Source organism: Catharus ustulatus, chromosome 7, assembly GCF_009819885.2.
Source record: "Catharus ustulatus isolate bCatUst1 chromosome 7, bCatUst1.pri.v2, whole genome shotgun sequence".
NCBI lineage: Eukaryota > Metazoa > Chordata > Aves > Passeriformes > Turdidae > Catharus > Catharus ustulatus.
Window position 1 is genome coordinate 676,111 of NC_046227.1, and position 24,856 is coordinate 700,966.

Consider the following 24,856-nt stretch of genomic DNA (forward strand, 5'->3'; position numbering starts at 1 on the left):
GTCAGAGGTGTTTAGAAGCCCTTCAGGGAACTTCCTCAGCCTGACTGGGGTGGGAGACAGGAAAGGAAAGCCCTCTGGATCTGCTCGGGTTTGTGGGTTATTTTACAGGCTCTAGCTGCTTAATGAAGCACCCAAGTGTATTTCTAGCATCTTCTGACTCACCTTGTCATGCAGGATGAGTGGCTGCTTACTCCCCCAGTGTTCTACGTTATTCAGAGTTCAAGGAGCATTTGGGAAACACTCAGAGATGCATAGCATGAGATTGTTGGGGTGTCTGTGCAGGGCCAGGAGCTGGACTGAATGAACCTTGTGGGTCCTTCCAACTCAGGATATCCTGAGATGGTATCATTCAATTTTTCACCTGTCTAATAATTCATTTTTGTCTGTCTAATCCCTGGGAAGAGCAAGGAGTCAGGCTCTAGCCTGCCCTCCAGGAGCACTCTGGCAGCTCTGCTGCCAAAGGGTAAAAGGGTTCTTGAAGCATCTTCAATTCTCAAACGAAAGGGAACATCACTCACTAAACCAGCATAAAACAGAAGGCCCTGGCCTATGGATTCTGTGTTAATATTGACAGGTTGGAGCTCAGAAGTTGCACTTAGAAGAGTGAAAGAATAAAGAAAAACTCAACATGAAGACTTCTTGTTGTGAAGAGCTTAAAAAAGTTAAGGAGCAAATCAAGGACTCAGAAAATGGTAAAAAAAGCAGGAACATTCCCGAAAAAACTTCCAAGTGTAGTCCTAAGTTCCAGAATGACAGCATCCCAGAGTATTTAACAATTTCCACCTAAGTCAAACTAATAGAAAGACTGAACTTTAATTTCCACTGAATTACTGCCAGAAGCTTTCCTTTAGTTGAGGATGGAAAAAACATTCTCCCTCCTGCTTTTTCAGCTTGTTCAGGATACACAGGGAGAAAAGGAGATTTTCACAAGTGCACAGAGTGACAGGACGCAGGGAATGGCTTCCCACTGCCAGAGGGCAGGGTTAGATGGATATTCGGAAGGAATTGTTCCCTGTGAGGGTGGGGAGGCCCTGGCACAGGGTGCCCAGAGATCTGTGGCTGCCCCTGGATCCCTGGAAGTGTCCAAGGCCAGGTTGAATGGGGCTTGGAGCAGCCTGGAACAGTGGAAGGTGTCCCTGCCTTTTTGTGACAGGCTGCCCTTTTCCTCATTCCTGAGCCTTAACCGTTGCCATCGCACTTTCGAAATGCAGCTGTCAATAAACTAAAGGTCAGCAGGGCCTCCAAACCATCCAGTCCCTGTAGCTGTGACTGCTGAGCTTTACAGTTCTGGTAACCTCCAGGCAGGGGAGCAGCAGCATCAGTCTGGGCAGGTGCCCAGCTCCTCTCTGGCTTTCACTAGCCTGGAAAAGCAGTCTCAGGTGGCCAAGGATGAGCAAGCCCAGGAGTACAAATGTCTGAGGAGGATCATTGTTACCCAGAGCTGGTCATCCTTATCCAAGAGCCTGATTCTGCTCTCATATGTTCTCATAGGATGGGAGTGCTGGCAAATTATGGAATCATGGAATGGTTTGGATTAGGAGGGACCTTAAAACTCAATCATTTCTACCACCTTCCACTGTCCCAGATTGCTCAAAACCCCAATGTCCAACTTGGTCCTGGACACTCCCAGGGATCCAGAGGCAGCCACAGATCTCTGAGCACCCTGTGCCAGGGCCTGCCCACCCTCCCAGGGAGCAGTTCCTTCCCAATATCCTATCCATCCCAGCCCTCTGGTAGTGGGAAGCCATTCCCTGTGTCCTGTCCCTCCATCCCGTGTTAAAATCCAGAACTTTCGGGTTTGTGTCTGTGTTATGAGTGGTGCATGTGTTAAGAAAAGCTTGCCTGTCTCCCTCTAGGGCTGGATGGGAGAGGAAGATCTGCTCCAGGCTGGGGTTCCCACAGCCTGGGAACACACTGGGGCTCTGTGTGGTGCTGAGACAGCTGGGTAGAAGGGATCCACATCAATCAAGGATACCAGGAAAACAAGCACGGCATCTGCAGCACAAAGGAAAGAGAGAAGCGTGAGGTTGCATATGTGGTGGGACACTTTTGGAAGAGCCTGGCTTTCCTTCGTTCAGTTGGCAATCCAGCTGCTGGGCTGCATTTTTTTCCTCTGCTGCATTTTTCATTTGGAGCATTGTTTGTGCTACCCTTGAACAGTGACTGCGGAAGCTTCTTCACTTGTGTGGGGAACCCTGGAAGACTGTTTTCCATCTTTCAGAAGATTCCAGCTAGTTAGGGTTCCTTTATCAATCAATCTTCTCTTGTTTACCAGGATATTAGGAAGCTGGAATAGAAGCAGTATGTGTTTTGCCTTAGGAAACATCAGCAGTCCAGTCACCATTCCAGAAATTCCTCTCAACTCATTTTTCCTGCCTGTAGCACAGCTCACAAGGATTGTGAGTGCTGTAAATGTAAATCTGAAAAGGTCAAACCTCATGTATGCCAGAGACAGGAGTGCAGGATGACAGCAATGCAGGGGCACTGTGAGTTTTAAACTGTGGCTTGAGAACAAGATGTTAAAAAAAACCTGTTCAAGGACATGCTTTGGGTATCAAGGAGGAGTCTGAGAGTTTGTGTTACTCAGTGGTTTATTAACATGAAGCAGAGAGAGATCAAACCACAGGGTGAGGCTGGATATCAGGGAATAGTTCTTCCCCCAGAGGGTGCTGGGGTACTGTCCAGGCTCCCCAGGGAATGGGCATGGCCCCAGGCTGCCAGAGCTCCAGGACTGTCTGGACACCGCTGCCAGGAATGCACAGGGTGGGATTGTTGGGGTGCCTGTGCAGAACCAGGAGCTGGAGTGGATGATCCTTGTGGGTTCCTTTCTGGCTGTTGTCTGGCTCTGTGAAAGGCTTTGGTTTGGATGAATCCTTGTACAGAATTGCAGCGACACTGGGATCAGCTCTGCCTTGATGCATTGATGCACTTCCAATTCCAGGAGTGAACATCCATACCCAGCACTGAGGGAATCTCATCCACATTGACAAATGTCAAGTGTCTTCAGCTGCTCCTTTGCTCGTGGTGCACAAAGGATGAGTGATTCCTGCTGGCTGGGTGCTTGGGAGGGGACTGAAATGTGGGCCAGGATTGATTTTTTTGGGGGAGGCCATTGATTGGCACTGCTGGCTTGATAGGAATATCAGCACGGTGCTGCCTCTGGCCAGCAAAAGGCAGGGGTTGGATTCTCCATCAGTAGCTGGAGGAAGGCAACCCAGAAGCAACTGTTGGAGTAAAACACTGGAGGACGCAGCCAAAGCTGATGGAAGTAATTGCTATTTAGCAAATTTGTAGCCACTGCGGTTTCTTGTTTTAAATAACATTCAGGTAAGAGAATTTGTTCGGGTTTACAATGTGCACTGGTTCTAGAGAATGAGAAAACAGAACCTCCTTTCCTCCAGGCCCATCACATTCTGATTTATTATGGGGGAGCCCACTCGCCCGTTTGCTGATCATATTTTCAGTGTTTTTCCCCTCCCATGATAAGCAGAGACTTCTTGTCTGCAGAAACTCTAAGGGAAGGAATTCTGATGGATTTCTGGGAGGTGCCAGCTGGTCAGGGCACACAGAATGCTATGGGAGGCATGGCCTTATGGTGAGAAGTGGCAGAGAAATAACTCCAGGTTAAGAAAAAAACCTCTGAAAACAAAACTCAAAATCATCCCTTTTTTGCCTGACTACTTCTGAGTAAATGGTGCCTTAAGGAGTAACTTTAGTAGTAAACCCAAGTATCTTAATTTACACTTTTCTACTTGCAGTGATGAAGCAAATGCCAACATAATGGCACAGAAATGAGTTCAAATGAACTGGCGCAACCTGGGCTAGTGAAAGGTGTCCCTGTCCGTGGCAGGGAGGTTGGAACTGGATGAGCTTTGCTGCCCCTCCCAGCCCAAACCACCTACTCAGAATTACATCTTGAGACCTCTGCCGAGCACTTTTTGGAGCATCTGTTTCCTTTTGTAATGCGCAAAAATTATTTCATCATTCTCATTGTTCACTCAGAGGGATCCTCAGGGACTCAGAGGTCCCCTGGGTGTTGCAGCTCCTGAGATTCCCTGTGAAGGCTGTCTCCAAACAGACCAGGCACAATCCACTTATGGAAGTGTAGCCCATGAGGAGGTGGTTTGGTGCTGTTTAGCCCTCTGTGAAGGCTGCACCTTGGGGGTAAAAGTTCTGTGCCCTAGAGGAACAGACACTAATACTCATTAAAATGCTGTTTAATTTATTTTCTCCTCTTTGTCACATTATTTTGAACATGAAGTCCAGCATTGAGGCCGCACTTGGGGACAGGGTTTGGTGCTGGGTTGATGGTTGGGCTTGATGATCTTGGAGGGCCTTTCCAACCTTTTCTGCAATTCCATGATTTTGGTTTGTCCTTGCATTAAGATGTGCTTGCTTCTCTTGGCTTGGAAACAGAAGTTGCTCCTCTACACACCAGGAATTAGAAATACCCATTTTCAAAACGTGCCGTTCTTGTGTTACTGTGTTTAATGCAATTTAAAATGCTTTTACTAAAGCAAATCCATATTACTGGTATTATCTACTATTACTATATTAGATCGCCATGGAATAATGAGCCATTGTGGTAAGGAAAACCCATTAAGCATTGCGGGAGTGTTTCAGCTTGTATGAACCCCTTATGTGCCATAGAACTGGAATAAATGAAATTTTTGAGCACGAGGGAGTGGGGGATTGTGCCTTTCTGGTGGTAGTGGTGAGATTTTTTTCTGCTGCTTTCTGTCATCAAGCTGGGTCAAAGGAGATGCTGAGGGTAGGTGCTGGGTGCTGTCTTTTGGGGTGGGATTTGGTGGTCTCCATCCAGAGTTTTTTGTTGAAAGTGTCCAACTTCTTCATGGCTCTAGTTTAAGGACAGTAATTCCCATAGAAACACTTAGTCTGAATATTTTAAAACAAAACAGTCTTTGATAAATGACTCCACGTTCTTATCTTTAGTTAAAAGTAACCCTTGGCGCTTGGCACTTTTGTTGGGGTTTGTTTCTTTTGAAGGTGAAGAGCCAGTGCTGAAGTTTGGAATATGGTCACTGTGGACATGACTGGTTTTAACTGCATGATTGGGACTGGTTTTAACTATATGATTGGTTTAATTGCTGTTTGTTTGTGTACTTCCAGGACTGTTGAACTGATGATTTTAATTTTGACCAAGCACTATCCAGTTTTGTTTTGAGCACCTTGAATTAGCATGTTGGGACAGGATTTTGATTTCTGGGTGCCGGTAATGTTTGGTCCAAACTTTGTACACAAACTCACTCAGTTTTTATGTGCACCTGCTTGAAATGTGAGCAAAGCAAGGAGAAAAGTAGTCTTCCTCCCTTTCTGAGGGTGACACTCAAACATGTCACTGTTGTCTTCAGCAGGCATAGGGTGACTTGCAGTTCAGGCTGCTCATAAGCATGGTCAGCTGGTCTGTGATCCTTAAAAGGTTAGACCAAAAGGATTTTTCCCTGGTGAGCCACAGATTTTATGCTGTTACAGGCTTGGATGTGGTATTTCCAAGGATGAGTTTCCCACCCTGAAAGATTGTAAGTGTAGCAGAAAAGGTGATGGAGCATTGGGAAAAGTTGGGGCTGGAAGCCTTTGGAGCCTGACAGCCACCCAAGGCCTGATCTATTTGTTGACCATCCTGTTTCCATGCCTCCATATTTATTTTCCTCGATGAAAAATCCCTCCCTTTTTTTCCCCTCTGCTCTTTCCAGTTCTGCTATGTGTTCAGGCAGCTCCTAAGGCCAAAATGCATCTGCTTACTCATGAAATCCTAGATTGTTCCCGTTGCCAGCAGTGTCCAGGGAGGGCTCCAAGCCTCAGTTTCCTTTGCCTCTGTTCTCCCTGTCCTCTCTGCTGCGTCCAGGAATTCCTGGGTTAGTATGAGTGCAATGGGTTGCTGAGCAAGTATCCTCACGTCTCTTTTTTGCACTGGAAAGGGTCAGAACCTTTGGATGCAGCTGCATTGGAAAGAGTTCATGGAATCATGGAATCCCCAGAGCTGGAAAGGACCCACAGGGATCATGAAGTCCAACCTCACAGACATCAGCAGTCCCACACTGTGCATCCCTGAGAGCTCTGGCAACCTTGAGGCCATGCCCATTCCCTGGGGAGCCTGGGCAGTGCTCAGAACCCTCTGGGGGAAGAGCCTTTCCCTGATCTCCAGCCTGACCCTCCCCAGAGCCATCACTTGTGTGGATCAACCATATTTATCTCATGTGCTGGCCAAGCATAGGGCTGGAAGTCAATCCAGGCTCTTTGCTTCCCATCACATAGTTTGTTCCCTCCTGGAAAGGAGGGAAGCCTTTTCTCCCCGAGGTATCTTGTTAGCTTGAACATCATGTCCTGTGAGCTTGTGGGCAGGAGCTGGAGCCTCGTTTGAAGCTGTGGAAGGGCCAGGCTGTCTTTCAGCTGGATTTCTTCCTGACAGCGTATTCATCTGGAGAGAAGGAAAAATTAAGCAGGTTACTGAACCTTCTCTCCTGCCTTGAAAATGTGCTTCACCTCTCTCCTGCTGCTGACAATTGCAGATAATTTCAAGATGCTTTCCTTTTTTTTTTTTTTTTTTTTTTTCCCGCCTCTTCCTTTGCTTCACTCATGTATCAGCAATCAGTTTTGAAAAACCTGCTGGAATATGAGTTAGGATCAAAGAGGCATTCTGTCTGTGGATGTGTGTCTGTCCAATGGGGATCTGTGTGTTGTGAATGGTGGGTGATTGGGGGTGGCCGGGTGCCAGCAGCATCTCTCCCACTGAACGCCAAGGCACTCCTGGGGAGTTGGCTTCTTTTACTGTGCTGGAGCTCACGGGACCTGTCTCAGCAGATTAAACACCTCACTCTGATAATGCTGATCTCCTGGAGAAACATTTAACTGGGAGGGTGGAATCCTGCCTTTACCCCGTTCTCCTCCCAAGAAGGATGGAAAATTTTATCCGCTTTTCTTAAAAGGTTGCATTAAAACTTAAAAAAATAAAAAGAACCCAGCACCACGCAGGGAACAGGAACATTTTGCAGAATAGCTCTGGAAAGCCATTCTCTGGAAAGAGCCTGTTGGTTGAACATAATATTCTAGAGTAAAGTTAAATGCTTGGACTATGCTAATTTCTTGAGGACAGTCACCTTTTCAGATGGATTGCACCCTGCAGATGGTGGCAGATTGTGCCCTCCTCCACTTCTGCCAGGAGCGTGTGCTCACTGACAGAATCAAAGCAGCAAAAGGATGAAGCTCTCCACAAGAGTTGATGAATCTCTTGCCTTTAAAATTGAAGTGCTTTGTGCCAGGGAAAATATCTATGAATATATTTATAGTCATGAACAGTGGAGTCTCAGCTCCTTCATCGCAAGTGGGGAAATTGCTGTTCCACCAAGTCTGTGAAAGTGGAATCTACTTTTAGATGCTTTGAAATGGGAGTCTGTTTGTTTTTTTGAGTTTTTTTCCTGGATTTAAAAATATCTGAAGTCCAAAGTTTAGAAATCTGTACATAATTGACATGAAGATGATATATCCAGACAATCTAAAGCTGGCAGATAACAGCAGGTATTATGGAATCACAGAATCCCAGACGGGTTTGGGTGGGAAGGCACCTTAAAGCTCATCCCATCCCACCCCTGCCATGGGCAGGGACACCTTCTACTATCCCAGGTTGCTCCAAGCCCCAGTGTCCAACCTGGCCCAATGTTCAACACTTCTAGGGATCCAGGGGCAGCCATAGCCTCTCTGGGCACCCAGGGCCTCCCCACCCTCACAGGGAACAATTCCTTCCCAATATCCTATCCGTCCCTGCCCTCTGACAGTGAGAAGCCATTCCCTGTCTCCTGTCCCTCCATCCCTTGTCTCCAGTCCCTATCCAGCTCTCCCAGAGCCTCTTTAGGCACTGGTAGGGGCTCTGAGCTTGCCCTGGAGCCTTCTGTTCTCTTCTCCAGCTCTCCCAGCTTGGTTCCAGAGCAGAGGAGCTCCAGCCCTTGTGATAAGGAAGTTATGTCAGGAACAGGTAGACAGGGATGTTTTTCCTGCTGCCTGGGGTTGATCCTGGTGGCTCTCTCTGGGTTAAGGCTGGGATAGTGGTGAAGTGCTGTGCAAACTGTCAGACTGATCCTGCAGGCAGCACCTCACCTGGGACTGATGTAACATCAAGACATGGTGCATCCTGCAGATCCCACCTGGAGTCTCCCAGGGACACTGCGAATGATGGTAATGGAAGCCCTGAGTTTGTCTTGGGGGTTTGCTCTGCACTGGGCAACAGGAGGTGTTGGGGGGGCCACCAGCAGAGGCTTCTGGCACTGTCCACGGGAGAGAGCCTGAAATAGAGCTGGGTCTGGGACACAGCCCCGTGCCTGGGAATGTCATTGCTGGGATGTCACTGCTGGGATGTCACTCCATGGGCGGTGCCTACCCAGGGATATCAGAGCTCAGCCTTTCTTGCCAGACACTGGAGAGGCCAAACGGGCTGGGGCTGACCAGGAGCAGAGCTCCCAGGGACTGGACTCCGCTGGGAATGGTCAGGACACCACTGCTCCGTGGGCCCACACTCCTCTGTGGGACGCTGTGTTTGTCAGGTGGGTGGATGGGAGCAGGTGCATTCCTTGGGTTTCCTCTTTCCGGAGTCATCCTTGGTGTCTGAGGTGCCGCAGGTGATTAGGGTGTTGTTACTTCAGGTGTGTGCTGGAGCTTAGCCCTAATTTTACCTGGCTTTCCATAGTTACCTCCTGTGGACCAAATGAGCTGATTTGGAAACCAGTTATAGGAAAATGGAATGAAAACCAGCATTAAATGCGTGGGGGTTTTTTCACTTAGAAGAAAAAATAGGCATGAAAAATGTAGTGTATATTCTCTTCCTTTAAGGTGTTTTATTTTTCCTTCCCTGCACTCTTTGTTGGGGGGCAGTGGGAAGGCAGGCTGTGGGGGGGTTCTGGCTTTCCTTGCCCAAAGGGGAAGGCAAGCAGATCTCCTGGAATGGGCAGCTCCTCCTTCTTGTTGGAATTATGCCAGTGAGTGTTGGATGGATGGATGGGTTACTCTGAACCTCTGCTCACTCACATTTGCATGGAAAGGATTGTTTTATTCCTGTGGATTTCCAGAGTGACACATCTCCTCAGTTTTGTGCGGATGAAATCATCGGAGACTGCTGAGGAGGCTGAAGATTGTCATGTTTAGAAGGAGTTGCTTTATCCTCCCACTGCAAAGAATTAAGGAAAATAATGACATAGGAAGTGGAACACAATACTTCCAGGGTTTGGCATTTGAGAAGTGGTGCCTTGTCATTTGGATATCAGCCTGTCAACACCTTGAGGACCACAGGTTCCTGTTTAAACGCTTCTTAGGTTATTTTGGCTTCTAGGATAACTTCCCAGTAATAAATTAAATGTTGGTTTTTGTGTTAGCAGCTGCTGAGCGTTAGAGTCCTGGGAGGGTTTGGGTTGGAAGGCACCATCCATTTCCAAGCCTCTGCCGTGGCCAGGGTGCCATTCACTAGATCAGGTTGCTCAGAGATCCCTGCCTTGAACTTTTTTTTTTCCCCTTTTATGCTTTTGCCTTGATGTTCACCAAACTGTGACCTGCTGGAATTGTCTTTACAAGGTCCAGGGTAGGAGAGCAGTACCAAGCTCTTGTGAGTGTTACACCTCAGTATCTTCAGATTCTTATGAGGTGTTTGTGCGGATTCTGGTCAAAAGAAAGCTTGAACCCCATCCTGGTTCTCTCTAGTGAGGCGCAGAGTGCTGGAGTGGGCTCCTGGCTTTAATGGGAAACCCCCCCCTCCCACTGACATCTGGACTCTGGAATATTTCTGGAGCAATCAGGAGTGTCAAGGATGAAAGGAGGGTTTGCTATTCCAGATGTGCCAGCCTCTTCCAGAACTGAGGAAGCCACCAGCCTGACTTACTTTCTACTGCATCCAAAGCAAGGAATCAGAATGAAGACAACCTAAATATATGTATATATGCCAGACCATCCTGGTGATGGTGACGTGTGATGTCATCCACTGGCAAAGCAAGGTGGCTCACTTCAATATTAGCAGTAGTTGTAATAATCCTAATAACTAAAAAATTACCCCACATGAACGGGATTGGATTAACTTTCATCTAAATGGGTGTTTTGATAACTCTGACAGATCTGTCTCTCTTTTTCACTTGTCTCCCCTCCTCCTGTCTCCTGTCCTGCCCGTGCATGTCTGCAGCGTATTTATTTTTCCCATCCACGTTTAAAGTGTGAGTAAATAGTGCTTAAACCCCGGCTTTGCTTCTGTGGAGTTCCACAGGCTGGGGCGAAGTGCTGTGTTTTTTACAGCAGTTGCAGCTGGTTCCAGTTGGAGCCATAATTGGTATTTCGGTTTGATAGGTGCTGTAAATCTCTGAGAAGGGAAGAGAAGGATGCTCTCATTTTGTTAGGCTGCCTCTCTTTTGGATGCAGAGTGCATCTTCCAGCTCTCTGGGCTAATTAAAATGCCATTACAGTACATGTGGTGCTACAATACAGTCTAGGGAGACTTCCAAAAATAGATCCTTGAGTGCAGACAAATTAGAGAGGAAATATGCACTGAGCATTTTCTCATAGGTTTAAAGAGAAATAATCCATTTGCTGCCCTAATTGCTTTCTTGTAAATGTTGAAGGATTCCCCCCCCCGTAGATTTCAAGAGAGCAGACAAATAAATAACGCATCCATGATAATTAGCGTTCTCATTGCTAATGTTGTAACTTGTCACACATGCTTGATATGCAAGTCAGGATGTTCCAGTGGCCTGTGCTTAACGGTCAGGGGTGGAGACTTTTTATTCCTCAGCTAGCCTGTTTTAGCTGCCTGGTATCCCAAGGCTCCAAGGGCAGAGCATGATCTGGTTTTTAAATTCAGCCAAACACTTGAGCAGAACCACCCACGGACCCTCCCCAAATCCTGCCAGGAAGAAAGGCAGAGAAATCCTGCTTTCACATTGTCCTTCCCTCAGCCCAGCTCTGGTACAGAATGCAGGGTGCTTTTTATAGCCTGGCTGTGGGTACTGAGAGCAGGGGGAAAAGAATCCCCACGTTCCTGTGCCTGGAAGAGATCCATGGGATTGCTGAGGGCTGACACGTGTGACGGAGACAGCGCAGAACTGCTGGGCAGTGCCAGGGCCAGCCAGGAGCTCTGGTGTGCTGCAGCCTGGGCTTCTCTGCCAACAGCCTGATGGAAAGGGATGAGGCTTGTGCTGGCTTGTAAAGTCACAAAATTATTTGGGGCCCAAAAGCTCATCCCATTCCACCCCCTGCCACAATCTCAGGTGGCTCCAAGCCCCATCCAGCCTGGCCTGGGACACTTCCAAGGATCCAGGGGCAGCCACAGCTTCTCTGGGCACCCTGTGCCAGGGCCTGCCCACCCTCTGAGTAAATTCCCTGCCTTCGCAGAAGCCCCTGGCTGTGCACTGAGGTGCTGTCCAGAAGATTTAGGAGACAGAAGTTGGTTGAGTCTCAAACTCAAAGTGTTAGCAGAAAACTGCTCATCTTGAAAAACATCTCTGGGCCACTCTGTTGTCTTCCCTCAATGGAGAACAGGCTGATGCTGGGAAAACTGAGTTCTGCAGCCCCTCTGTCTAATTTTTAAAACTCTTCTCTCTGAGGTTTCTCCTCGGCTGCCCACAATTCATCTTCAAGTGTTGAAGCTAAAGCTGTGGCCACCGAGGCTGCCACGTCCCTGAGGGATGACCTTGCACGTGCCCCTGCTGGCACATCCAGGATCTCTGGATCCTCACTTGGATCCTCTGTATCATCACTGAATGGGGAGAGCTTGGTTTTGGGAAATCCTTTGGCTTTTCCTTCTTCTGGCCTTGCTTGGCCAGGTATTTCCCATTTGTAGTTGGACTTTTTTCTATCATTATCACAGCGAGAAAGGCTTTACTCCTTTGTCACTGCATCTCCCATCCATCTGGGGTTTTTTAGCTTTAATTCTGCATTTCAAGTTCCAAAGGGAGAAATCTGAGTCAAAAATGCTGATTTTCTCTACCTCTTGCTCCTGCCTTTCTCCCTGTCTTTTCTAAAGTTTTGCTTCTACACCTCTGTACAACTTCTCTTCTACTCTGGGTGTCCTTTAAAAATAATTTTCAGTTGCTCATCACTTCCCTCCAGGAATTCAGGTAGACCAGGGTGATTTGCATCAGGCTGAAAGATCTGAATAAATGGAAAACTATTTAAATAACCTCTTCTTTCCCAGTTCTGCCCTGCATTTTTAAGCTCCTCAGAGTTAATTATAGGCGGGCTGCTTGTAGTTTTCGTTAAGACCTCACTGAATGTTTCAGCCTTCCATTTCTCATAATTTCTTATCCTTTTTGAGTGGTGAAGTTGTAGTTCCCTGTCCTCATCTGGTTTGGTTTTGCCCTGGATGGACTTGATGATCTCAGAGGTCTTTTTCAATCTTGACAATTCTCTAGTTCTGTGAAACTGTTCATTTTACTGCTTCATTTTTTCCAAGGGATTTTATTTATCATGTTTCTGGTTTGTTCTGGACTAAACTTTTGTAAACATTTTGCCTTTGTTCTGCTATTTTCAACATCTTAAAAACCTGCAAGCTCAGCTACTTCCAAACCTGTCCTGGCTCTATTTTCTGAATAACTTAAACAGCTCTTTGGAACAGATTAAGATAAAAAACAAAGTGTTCAAGTTTCCATCAATGAATTATGGCTTCATCTTGTTAATTAATGAGTAGAAATGCCCATCTGGAAATTAAGCTACACAAAATGTTCCCTGACTTGAGCCATGAATCAGCCAGGCTGGTGTCTGCTTCCCTCCAGGCTCCGTGGACAGAGCACTTTGTCTCAGAGTTTTGGAGAAATCATCAGGCTGATTTTTACAGAACAAATCTGAAAGGATGTTTTCTTGCCAATTCTGTTTAGTAGCTCAGGCCCAATTTGGTCAGCAGAGAACTGGGGAATATTTTGTAGCTTGTCTGGGCTGTCTCAGTATTCAAACCAGGGTTTGTGGCTTGTGAGAAGAGTCAAACCCTGATTGCATGGCTTGACCTCTTTGCAATGCTCCAGCAGCTCCATGTCCTTGTGTTGAGGGAGACCTCCAGAGATTTAGAGCTTTATTTTTTGCTTAATATTTAATATTTTTATTTTGTTTTGTTTTCTTTTATATTACTGAGCTTTATTTGGACAGCAAAGACATAACCTTGGTTTTGGACAGCTCAGTTTTGCTTCAAGTGTTTCAGGTGTCAGTGCTTTAAAAGGTGCTCCTAAATGTTCTGCTGTGATTAATCTAATACTCATTTTGAAACAAAGATTGCAAAGCATTGGTTTGTGGTGTTTTGGTTTTGTTTTTTTTTTTTATGAGTGAAAAAATTAATATACTTTATTTCTTAGAATTAAACAAGTCAATTGACCTAGGTTTGTCTCACAGAGCACCTGGGTGCTGCTGCAGAGCTCTCTTTTGTCCATGGGTTCTTTCCTCTGAAGGAGCATCTTAGTCTGAAACTGCCCAGCAGAGAAGCTGAAAATACTCTGGTCCCCAGCAAAACTGGGGATTTTCCTGGGCTGTGGTCTCCACTGGCTCTGGAGCACCTGATGGGTGGCTTGATGATATTTAAAATAGTGATACTTTGCTCTTCTCCTTCCATCTGGGTATGGTCACTGGAGGTGAACCCAGGCAAGACATGGAGAAGTCACCAGCTGTGCTTTCTCTCCAGGAAAATGGAGAAAGCAGGGAGAAGAAAACAAATCTTAAAATTTTTCTAACACTGTCCTTTGCCTGAGAGAGATGGGATGGCTTCTTGGATGTCTCCAGACAGGGTTTGGCTTGATCCTATCAGAGCTGCAGCACAGAAAGGGGCTGGAGGGGAAAAGTGAGACAGACTGGCAAAGGTGGAACAAATAGGTTTGAGATAAATTTTCTGTATCCTGGGGTTCATAACGACACTGAAAACATAATTCAGCATTTTTTGCTTCAGCTATTCTGGGAGGGTAACGGGTGACTAGAAACTCAGGTGTGGCAGTCTCCAACACTGGTGGTTCTGTTTAACTCTAGCTGGATGCAAGATAAAATCTTGGAAATATTTTAAATAGGGAACTGCTTCAGCAAGATGGATTTGTGCATCTCATTTACAAAGTATGTTTTTAATGCCTTTCTGAAATCCAAACTTATGCAAAATGGGGCTTGTTATGCATGTCTCTGCATTTTAATCTCCTGCAGTGATTTGTCAGTTTTCCTTAACATCTCCCTGGCATATTCCAGCCATTTCTCAACTTTGCTCCGTGGGGCTGCATCTCTGTCTTGGCTCTGTTCTCCCAGCAAGGAAGGAAAGGCAGTTTAGTTGTTCTCTGGTAAGATTTGTGAACTGACATGCCTATTTCCTCAGCCTGGGGTCAGCACCAGTTGTGGACTTAAGACCAGGAAACCCTGAGTGTAATTCGGGATAGAGTCTCCTTTGTTTTCTGCTTCAGCTGTCCTGGGAATGTTCTCGTTTTCATTGATTTGTGCTACTTGTGTTTCTGCTTTGCATCGATAATTGGTTACTGATTTGTTTTTCTGCCTGGAATGGCTAAAAATAGCTCAGCTACCCAAAGCGTTGATGTGATTTTATTTTCTTTTTTCCCCTCTCTTTCCAGATGGGCTTTCTGGCAGAGACCAGCCAGTGGAGCTGTTGAATCCACCTCGAGTGAACCACATGCCCAGCTCTGGTAAGGAAGAAACCTCCTGTTACACCTGGTTCCTGTTCTGGGGGGTGCAGGAAAATGCTCTGCAGCTCTGCCTTGCGAGTGGGAGAGCAGAATGCAAATGCAGAGTGCTGGAGCAGAGTCTGTTAGGACTTGCACACCTCTGCTTTCCCAGGCTGGGAGAGTGGGATTTGGGAATGGAGTCTTGTTTGGAGGTGGCTGAGGGGAGCCCAGCCTGGTGGGAGATGCCTTAGAAAGGAGAGGACAGGAGAACAAAGCAGCTTCTGAGCGAGTCCTTTCGCAGCCCAGAAGGAAGTTTGGGAGCTGCTGCTCTCATTAGGGACAAGGAGCAGGGAGCCAAGGCCAAGCTGATCAAAGTGTGTCACGCCAGGCTCTGGGCTGTTTGCTGTTCTCCCTCTCCTAATGATCCTGCCACAGCATCTCCTGGGGCTTGTCCTCCTGCTCCTCATCCTGGCTGCTCCTTGCTGAGCTGGGAGAGCTCTTGGAGCTCAGGGCTGCAGCTCTGCAAGTGATAGAAACCGGAGTTCTACTCCCACTACCTGGAATTCTGTGGAAAACAATCTGCTGCTGGCTTTTGGGTTTGCCCCTTCTCTCTTCCAGGTATAAGCAGATATTTATACCAGGGGTGATAGGACATAGCAAATATTACCTACTCTGCAGGGAGCAGCTCAAATCTTCCAAACCCCCGACTTTCCCTTCTCTGTTGCCTTCCAAAATGCCCTCAGGCCCTTTTCTATTAAGGATGAGATCTCGCAGAAGATCTGAGCACTTCTGGTAATGCCAGTTGGAAAGATGTAAACGAAGTTTATTCAAAACAACTTTGGTACACTGGGAGGGGGAGAGAAAAAGTGGGCTGCAACCTAATCTAGATTTTTGTGGACTTAAATTCCTATCTGGGGAAGGAAACTTTCAAGAAGGTAGAGTTGTTGCACTGTGGGGAAAAAAGGAAGAGATTGTTGTTTACCAGGCACAGGCGTTTGGCTTTGGATTCTGAGAAATCCCTCTCCCATCCGTGTGCTCCCAAACGTGTCCATCAGGTAAGGGAGGTTCTATTTTCCTAACCCTCAGAGGGATTCTCATTTTAAAATCACTGTGGTAGCACAGGTCAACTTACAGGTTTTACTACCCACCTCAGTTGTGAACCAGATTGGATTTTGTGGCTCTGTGTATCATTGGCCAGGACTGTGAAAGGGATGGGTTTGAGTCTTCTATCCCTTTGTTTTGGTATATTGATTTTGCTTGCTGGTTAAGTTTAATGTTTCCTTTTGAGGTATTTCAGGCCAAAGGCTGGTGCTGGTTGAGAACCTGGGGAACTTGATGGTACAGTCTGTTCTGGCTGTTGAATGGAGCCATGCAGGATTTAGGGAGTTCTTGCTGTTTGGACTCCATTTTGAGTATTTTTAATAGCTCACCTCTGTGCTTTTGAGAAAACAGTGAGGCAGGGAGCTGAGCTGGTGTGAAGTGGGTGGGATGAGAAATGGTTCTCCCAGTAATTGAGCTGTGGGATTGGAATTCAGGTTGGGAGAGCTGGGCATGCTCACCTGGAGAATGCTCCAGGGAGATCTCAGAGCACCTTCCAGGCCCTAAGGGGCTCCAGGAGAGCTGGAGAGAGACTGGGGACAAGGCATGGAGGGACAGGACACAGGGAATGGCTTCACTGCCAGAGGGCAGGGATGGATGGGATATTGGGAAGGAATTGTTCCCTGGGAGGGTGGGCAGGCCCTGGCACAGGGTGCCCAGAGCAGCTGTGGCTGCCCCTGGATCCCTGGGAGTGTCCAAGGCCAGCTGGATATTGGGACTTGAAGCAGCCTGGGATAGTAGAAGGTGTCCCTGCCTATGGCAGGGAGTGGGACTGGATGGGCTGTAAGGTCTCTTCCAACCCAACCCATTCTGGCATTGCCATGTCTGGTTTTTATCATTCTTGTCTTTAGGAGTTTGCTGCAGATCTTTCTGAGAGAAGAAAGGAGAAATAACACCGAGCATTGCTCTTGAAAAACAAGTTGTGTGTGGGATTGTTAGGTGGTGTTCCAAGTCCCAGGCATGACTGAAATAATGCTGTTAAGAAACAGCATAAGGGGAGAAAAAAAGGCTTGTCCTGGGATATTTTGTTTGAAACATTCTCCTGCCCTAGTCAGGGTAAGGTTGAGTAAACTTAAGTGGTCGATGAACTTTTATGCTTTTCTATTCAGATAAAATCACTGTGGTGTGCTTGTAGGAAACCAAAATGTTTTTCTCTTCACCATGAACCAACTGGAGGAGAGGTATGACCCCTTTTCTCTGATGTGAAATGGTGAGAAAGTAAAAATCCTCTGTCCTGCAGAGCATTTCAACTCCATACCAAGAAATATTTACAGCAATTTTATGAAATGGTTTTAAGGAGTGAATTTGGTTGAATAGAACTGAGTTCAGTCATCAGCAGTGAAAATTATTTCTATCTTCTTTTCTGTATAAATTAAGGATTAATTGGAGGAAGGGAAACATTTTCCCTTTTCAAAGACGTATCACCCGTAATTGGCGCTTCTGAATTTCTGAGGTGCTCGCAGAAGTACAACAAGACAAAGCCCCCACAGCCCACATCCTGCTCAGGAGTACAATAATCATCAGTTTGATAACTCTGCCTGCTCTGCCTCGGGCGCCTGAGGATCACTGCGCCTTTGGCCCGGGGGAGGAAAAGGAATAAATTAACTTTGTCGAGCAACCTTGCTTCTCTTCATTTTTTTTCTTTTTTTTTTTTAAAATAATACTCAGAGGCTGGGAGGGCCCTGATACAGGTTTCCCAGAGAAGCTGTGGCTGCCCCTGGATCCCTGGAAGTGTCCAAGGCCAGGCTGGGCACTGGGGCTTGGAGCAGCCTGGGATAGTGGAAGGTGTCCCTGCCTGTGGAAAGGGGCTGGAAAGGGATGAGGTCCTTTCCAACACAGGATGAAATGGGAGATTTCAGCTCCCTGCTGCTTCTTCTGCTTCCTAGATCTAATTATCCACCCTCACTTCCACAGTCATTTGCAAAAAAAAAAAAAAAAAAGATTATGTATGTAGGAATAAATGGTTTGTAGAAGCCTCTGGACTAATATTGTCCCTTGGTTTTGCAGTCAGAGATTAATCCCAGTCTGTGAGGGAGCAGCATGAGGTTTTGTCATGCCCCAGAAGCAGCTACTCTTCAGAAAGGCTTTCCTTTAGTGTTAAAAATACCTTGATATATAATATGGATATGTACCCGAAGCCCAGGATGAGGGAGAAACACATCCAAACCTCCCAAATTACCATCAGAAGTGAGTTCTGGGAAAAATCATTTCGATTTTACAACTGTACACTGAGATGATTCAATCCTGTCCTCTTGTTAGGTTATTGAAAAGCTGCAGCTCTTTTTGTCAGGCTTGGTGTGAGTCTTGCCACTATTTAGATGCTCTAGTGTATGATAAGATTCCCAGAGAAGCTGTGGCTGCCCCTGGATCCCTGGAAGAGTCCCAGGCCAGGCTTGGAGCCACGTGGGCTAGTGGAAGGTATTCCTGCCCATGGCAGTGGATGGGCTTTGAGTCCCTTCCCACCCAAACTGTTCCATGATTCCAAGGTAGCAGAGAAACTGCGGCTTAAAGCCTTGAGAGTTAAAATCAGCTCAAGGTTGTATTTCTTGCAGTGCTTATGATTTATTAATATTTCTGTTTCATTTTCAGCCCTGAGCTAAATGGACAAGCCATAGCCCATGTAGTGACAGTGAAAGTAGTGTTTCACCTGCAGGAGGCACTCCTGGAGCCCAGTCTCAGAGCCCTTCCTCAGCAAGGAGAGCCCTGCACAGCCCTTCAGCCAGCTCCCCCATTTCCACAGAGGGTTTGCTGAACTGCTGTGCTTCAATGAAAAGCCCTTTGCAGTCAGTAAATTTGGGGTTATTTATGCAGGAGAGGGAAGGAAACTGCCATATCTGGAGGCTCTGGGCAGCTCCCTGCAGAGGAGCAGGGAAGTTCAAGCTTCAGAACCTCTTTTCTGGAACCTCTGCTGTCCCCAAACTCACATTTTGTTGGTCATGGGATAATTTAATGACCTTCTAACTCAGCTTCAGCACTTTGTGCATGCGCAGGGATGTATGGAAGAGGGATGAGCTTTTTGGCCACCTCTGTCTCAACTTCAGCATCCCTGTGGAATTAAACCACTCCTCTAGCCAAGTTGGGAATCAGAGAATCACTGACTGATTCGGGTTGAAAAGGACGTTAAAACCCATCTTGTCCCATGGGCAGGGGCACCTTCCACTCTCCCAGGTTGCTCCAAGCCCTGTCCAACCTGGCCTTGGACACTTCCAGGGATGGCCAGTCCTTAACTGATGTGATGCTGGAGCCCAGAACGTGAATATCCTGCAAATATCCTGGTTCTTATGGGTTGGAAGAGCAGGAACCCCCAGCTCCTCAACTCTGCTTTGTTGTCTTTTGTCTCAGAAAACATATTTATCTGTCATGATTTATCTGTCTCCTTTCTTACCCATGAGGAAATGGTTATCAATTGGAGGAGCTGGCATGAATTATTAATGATTATCCCTCTTTTAACAGCTGAAAGCAGCACTTAAATGTGAAGCTCTTGAATGCAGCACTGGTTTCCTGGATGAAAGGCAGGAAAGTTTGCTCTGCTGCAAGCCCCAGCTTCCTGGTTTTCTTTCTTCTTCTCTCACCTTGCTTAGTTCATTAATTCACACTGATCAGCTTCAGAATTCACTGGATTCTCTTAGTCCTGACTCTTTATTTTCACAAATAAAAATTCTCACTGATTCCCTACCACAGGAAAAGTTATTTTGTGCTTTTGATTTATAGAAAAGCTGGTGATGAAGGAAAGGGCCTTTGAATGCTAAAATTTGGTGAAGAAAACTTAGGGAAGGAGGAGATGGCAGGATGAGAGCAGGCCTGGAAAGGCTCCCTTGAATGGTTATTCAGGAATTTGTTCTTCTGGCTTTGCTAAAAATAACAGTACTGTGTGGTGAATGAAAAGTGGTAAGTGCTTAGTGGAAATCAATCATGGATTGAGGCCCTCCTTGGGGAAAAATCCCATATGCCTCAGATGGGATCTTGTGTGTTTGCAACCAGGGTGTTTTACCTGGGTCTGCAACCTCCAAGAGATAATGAGGTGAAATCTTTGTTGTTTTGCTTTTATTTAGCTCTCAGTCCCTTCATTCTTTCGAGGTAATGCTCATCCTGGGGCTGTGGTGGTCCAGCACATCCTGTACTGGATTCCTCTTTTCCATGGACGGATGTGAGCACTGGCTGGAGGATGAGGATGGAGCCCCCTATTTCCAGGGACTGTCTTCCCTTTGACTCTCTGCCCTTTCCATGGCAGAGCTCCTCAGGGCACTTTCTGCCAAAATTAACTGGGGATAGTTTATTGCTGAAGGGGAAAGAGCTGCCACCTGCATTCCCAGGATTTTAGGAACTTCTCCTAAAAGCACAACACACGTTTATCAAGATCCTGGAGGCTCCTCCCCAGTGTATATTGATTTTCAGGGCTATATTTGGCTCTGCTTTGTCTTTGGGCAGTGGAGGGAATATCAGGTGAATGTTTTGTGCAGTGATGCCTGAAATACAGCAGCAGTCTCCAGATGCTTCCCTGGGGGATTACTGATGGTTTATTAAAGAGACCTCTCCTTGTTGCCCAGGCAAGCTATGGATTCCCATCCCTAGCAGTGTTCCAGGCCAGGTTGGACAGGGCTTGGAGCATCCTGGCATAGGGGAAGGTGTCCCTGCCATGGCATGGGGTGGAACAGGATGGGCTTTAAGGTTCCTTCAAACCCAGACAATTCCATGATTCTGTAATTAACTATCTTCTCCTTTGGCTTAACTGGTATCTTGTGATCTAAACCACTTAATCATCACTACTTTTCCATCTGCTTCTCATTCAAGGAATTGTGTCATATCAGATGATTCATTCATATTTGATTAGAGATTTCATTATAAGCTGGCCTGAAGTTTTGTATGATCTAATGAAAGGCTTTGGAATCACTGGTTTTGGAACTGCAGTTGTAATATGCAGAATAAATGTACTGCATGTTTTGATGATACTTTTCCTAGGTACTTTTTAAAGCTCTGACAGCTCTTGCCAGTGAATTGTGTACATTGAATTAAAAAAAAAATTCTGATGAAATGCAATGATCTTTTCCATTGGAGAGAGGAATTCCCAAGCTACTACCAGACTTCTCCAAGTTGTACTGAATGACCAAACAGTGAAATTTGGGCCAAAACTTGCTTTTTTGGGCCCATTTGTAATCCTGCTCATAGACAGTCACACTGTGATGATATTAATGAAGCTCTTGAAGATCCTGAGTTGTCCTGCTTAAGTGACATATGGGAGGCTTTTTATTTTCACTGAGGACAGTCACCTGCCACCTGTGTGCAAATTGTCCCTCAGATTAAGTAAATTACTACCATTTTTTTCAATTTTTTTTCAACAAACAGGCAAAGTGGTTGCAATAGGGAATTTTTAACAATATTAACGGGGCAGAATTGGAGATGTTTGCCCAGGGAATGAGGACTGGGACTTTGATGGATCTGGCCAGGCACAGGTGGGGTTTTGTCCCTCCATTTCTGAACCCCTCCTCTGACAAGCAGTGGGATTTCCTGCTTGTTTTCTGCTGGCACCATGGGCTGAGATGAGCTGAGGGGCTCAGCGGCAGATTTGGGAAGGTGTTTGTGACACACTGAGAGGGGAAGGCAAGCACAGCCAACTTCTGCCTGTCCCCAGCAATGCTGGGAGCTGCTGTGCCTGTCACTCAGATGGGACCTTCCTTTCTTAGGGTGGCTTTAGGCCTCAGCCCAGGGTGGATCAGAGGGGTTTTGTTGAGCTGAGCAGCAGAGTTTTTCAGGTAAAACTCAGCTCAGAGAGTGGCAGGAATTCCCTTCACACAATGATGTGCTGCAGCACTTGGACAGGTTCCCCTCACAGACGTGGCTGGCTGAGCCCTGGGGTCCAGCAGCACATTGGCTGGATACCTCCAAACACTCAGAATAATCCCACAGAATCCCAGGAGCACACAGAATCCCAGGCTGGTTTGGGTTGGCAGGGATCTCAAAGGTCAACTCATCTCAGAGATCACAGAATCCCGGAATGGTTTGGGTTGAGAGGGATCTCAAAGCTAATCCCATCCCACCTCTGCCATGGGCAGGGACACTTTCCACTATCCCAGGCTGCTCCCATGGATACTGCCAGGGATCCAGGGCCAGCCAGAGTTTCTCTGGGAATTCCATCCCAGCCCCTTCCCACTCTTCCAGGGAAGAATTTCTCCCCAGTATCCCCTCTAACCCTTCCCCTCCTTCTGTTTAATGGCTTTATAGTGGGAGCAGGATCTAGGGGGCAGCTCCCAGCTCTGTCCCTGGAACTCAGACCGTGGTGTCCAGGTGGCCACTGCTGTGGAGCTTTCATTTAACCTCACAAATCGTGTTTTGGGCTTCAAAGCCGGCTCAGGCATTTCAGAGAGTATGGTTCCTTTTCTTCCTGTCCTGCCTGTGGTAGTCTGTGGGGTCTGAAAAGCTGCCAGCTTTTCCTGGTGGGAAACACCTTTGACCAGTTGTGCTGACAAAGTACAACTGGAATGTTATCAAAAAAGTACCCCTAATCACAATATCAGACGTTTGGTACCGTGTTTGGAGGTATCAAACATTTTTATAGATGGAAAAAATAAAATTCCTTTCACGTTCCATGTAAATCCCCAATACAGGGATTTGTATATGCTTATATATGTATATATATGTGTATATATTTGTATTATGCCTCTATTATCCCTGTCTCAGGGATTTATCATGTCTTGAATTAGTGCTCAGCAAAACTCAGATCCCTCTCCCCCATCCCTGGCTGGGCCTGTGACAAAGTCTCTAAAGCTTCAGGAGTTCAAAGTCCGTTGGGTTAGGAGATAACACTGTGGAAAAGGCAAAAGGAAAGGCTGTTACTAAAAAAATAAGTAAATAGAAGTAAAATCATCCACTCTGAAGGGTATTTCAGTCATTCAAGACACCATTCCCCCCTCCCTTTCCCAAAATTTACTCAGAGGCGCCAGCTGTACACTGTCAGGGTCAATAATGTGGGGTTTACTCTGATCCCACCCCCCCATATTTGTTGGATAGTCTCTGTTTTCTCTTTAGTGTCAGCAGAAATTTTGCTCCTTGCCACAGAGGGGGAGCTTTGGAGTTGTGCTGCTGTTTGCTGGGTTGGAAAAAGCTCATTGCAGCAGAGAAGTAGAAAATGCAGTTACTTGGCAACTTGTTTCTGCACATCACCCAACCCCACCAAGTTCCTGCAGCTTGTAAATACTCATATACTCAAGTATTCATGGGCTGTTGCCAAGCAAAAGGGTTTTTTGCACTGTTTCTCCCAGGCTTAGCAGTGTACACTTTTCCTTGTTGCTTTGTTTTTAAATTTTATTGGTTTTTTCATATTATTATTTTAAAATATGTAATTAGGGCTTCAGTGCAGAGATTTGACTACGTGTTCTAACAAAGTTACTGCTGCTGGTCAGGATGCTGATGCAGGAACTGCACCATAGTTCTGTTCCACTAGAGAAAAATGACTTTTTAAGTGAGGTGCATGAGGTGACAGAGAGATGAGAATTACAGGTGATTTAAAAATCACCATAATATGAAGACAAATTCTAGTCCTTTCAAAGTAGCTTTAACAGGGGTTTCAGACAGTCCTGGAGCACTGTGGATATTAAGGTTTTGTGCAGTTTAGAATGTGCTTTACTCTTTATCCCACAAAAGAAGTTCTTGCACAGGATGAGATTTTCAGCTTCTGAGGACCTGTTACATAATGCAGAGTGCTATTTACACCTTGGAAATAAATATTATCTGCTGGTTTTTACCCAAATGCTGCTTTACATCTGAAATCCTGAGCTGTGCATCTCTGGGTGGGTATGGCAGGTATTGAGGACAGGTTTCCTTTCCAGCCCAAACCACGCCATGATTCTTTGCAGCCCATCACTCCAGGTTCTCCTTTACCTGTCAACAGATTTAGACTCCCTGGGCAAAGCAGCCTGAAAGAGTGCAGCATTTTAGAGGAAGCTGAACTTGTTTGTTATTTAAGCCGCTGCAAACCAGATCTCGGCACAAGTGCTAATTTTGAGACGCTGATCTCCATGAGCAGCAGATATTTAGTCTTACACACACCAGATGGGTTTGCTGCTGGCATCACTTGTGAGATTATGGTCAAAACAAGGACAAATCCGCTATAGAATTCCAAGACCTGATGGAATAATTCTGTGTTTGCTTTCCCAAGGATCAGCTAGTTGTCACGGTTTTTTATTTTGTGGCTGTCAGTAAAGCTCCTTCAGGCATCTGAGATGGGCTGGCAGTGGGAAGAGAGGCCTTGCAGTGAAGGGTCTCTCCCACCTCAGGTTTAATTTACTAATAAGCTTTGTATCTTTTTAATTTTTTTATTAAGGTCATTGTAGAATATTGCCAAACTATTGGGCCTGCAGGAGAGCTGGAGAGGGACTTTTTGCAAGGACACTGAGTGACAGGACAAGGGGGAATGGCTCCCCAGTGACCACACCCAAACTTTTGCTGAGCCCTTTTGTCATTATCCAGGAGTATTCTGTATTCCCACTGAGATGATACAAAACCAAGCTGCTGCTGGTTCCAACAGCTCCCAGTTTGTGTGCGGCAGCAAGGATTTCAGAAACAACACTTTCCTTGAGCAGAAATCAAGGCAGATGGTAAAACCAAGTGACCTACAAAACACAGCAAGTTTTCTCACCAGAAATGTACAGTACAAACAAATGTACTGTCACCTAAAAATACTGAGATGGTATTTCTGACAGAGTGATGATTGTAGGGGGAAGTCAAAGTTTGGGTGAGGTCAAGAGTGAATTTTGCATCCTCTAAAAACACACTGGTGATCAGACTGTTTGATTGTGCTTCAGCCTCTTGTTTCTTCCTTCTTGGGACTTGGTTTGCTCGGGTTTGTCTGTTTGGATCTGTGAATCAATTTATTATCTAAAACTGCCTCTGCTGATGTGAACGTCTCAGTGTCTTTGGCCAACAGCACTGGTCTGGACTGTTTGTGTTATTTTCCTCTGAAAATTGGCCCAACTTCCTTTCTGTTAGTCCCTCATGGATCCATCTTCACATAGGACAGAATCATGGAATCACTAAAACTGAAAAATACCTCCTGAGTCCAACTACTCCCCCAACACTACCACCACTGAACCATGTCCCCAGGTGCCACATCCACACGGCTTTTGAATGCTTCCAGGAGTGGTGGC

General features: G+C 46.3%; 1 protein-coding gene across 7 annotated transcripts in view; it reads left to right on the forward strand.

Moving 5' to 3' along the window:
* HDAC4 (histone deacetylase 4) overlaps window positions 1-24,856 on the forward strand; it is a 167,676-nt gene that overhangs the window by 52,798 nt on the left and 90,022 nt on the right. For 6 of the 7 annotated variants that reach the window (XM_033064449.2, XM_033064445.2, XM_033064451.2 and 3 more), the window contains exon 3: window positions 14,568-14,639. In XM_033064449.2, coding sequence (XP_032920340.1) covers window positions 14,568-14,639 — 72 coding nt within the window. Of the gene's footprint in view, window positions 1-14,193; window positions 14,283-14,567; window positions 14,640-24,856 lie in introns of those variants that run through there. The other variant, XM_033064452.2, reaches the window with a different exon arrangement.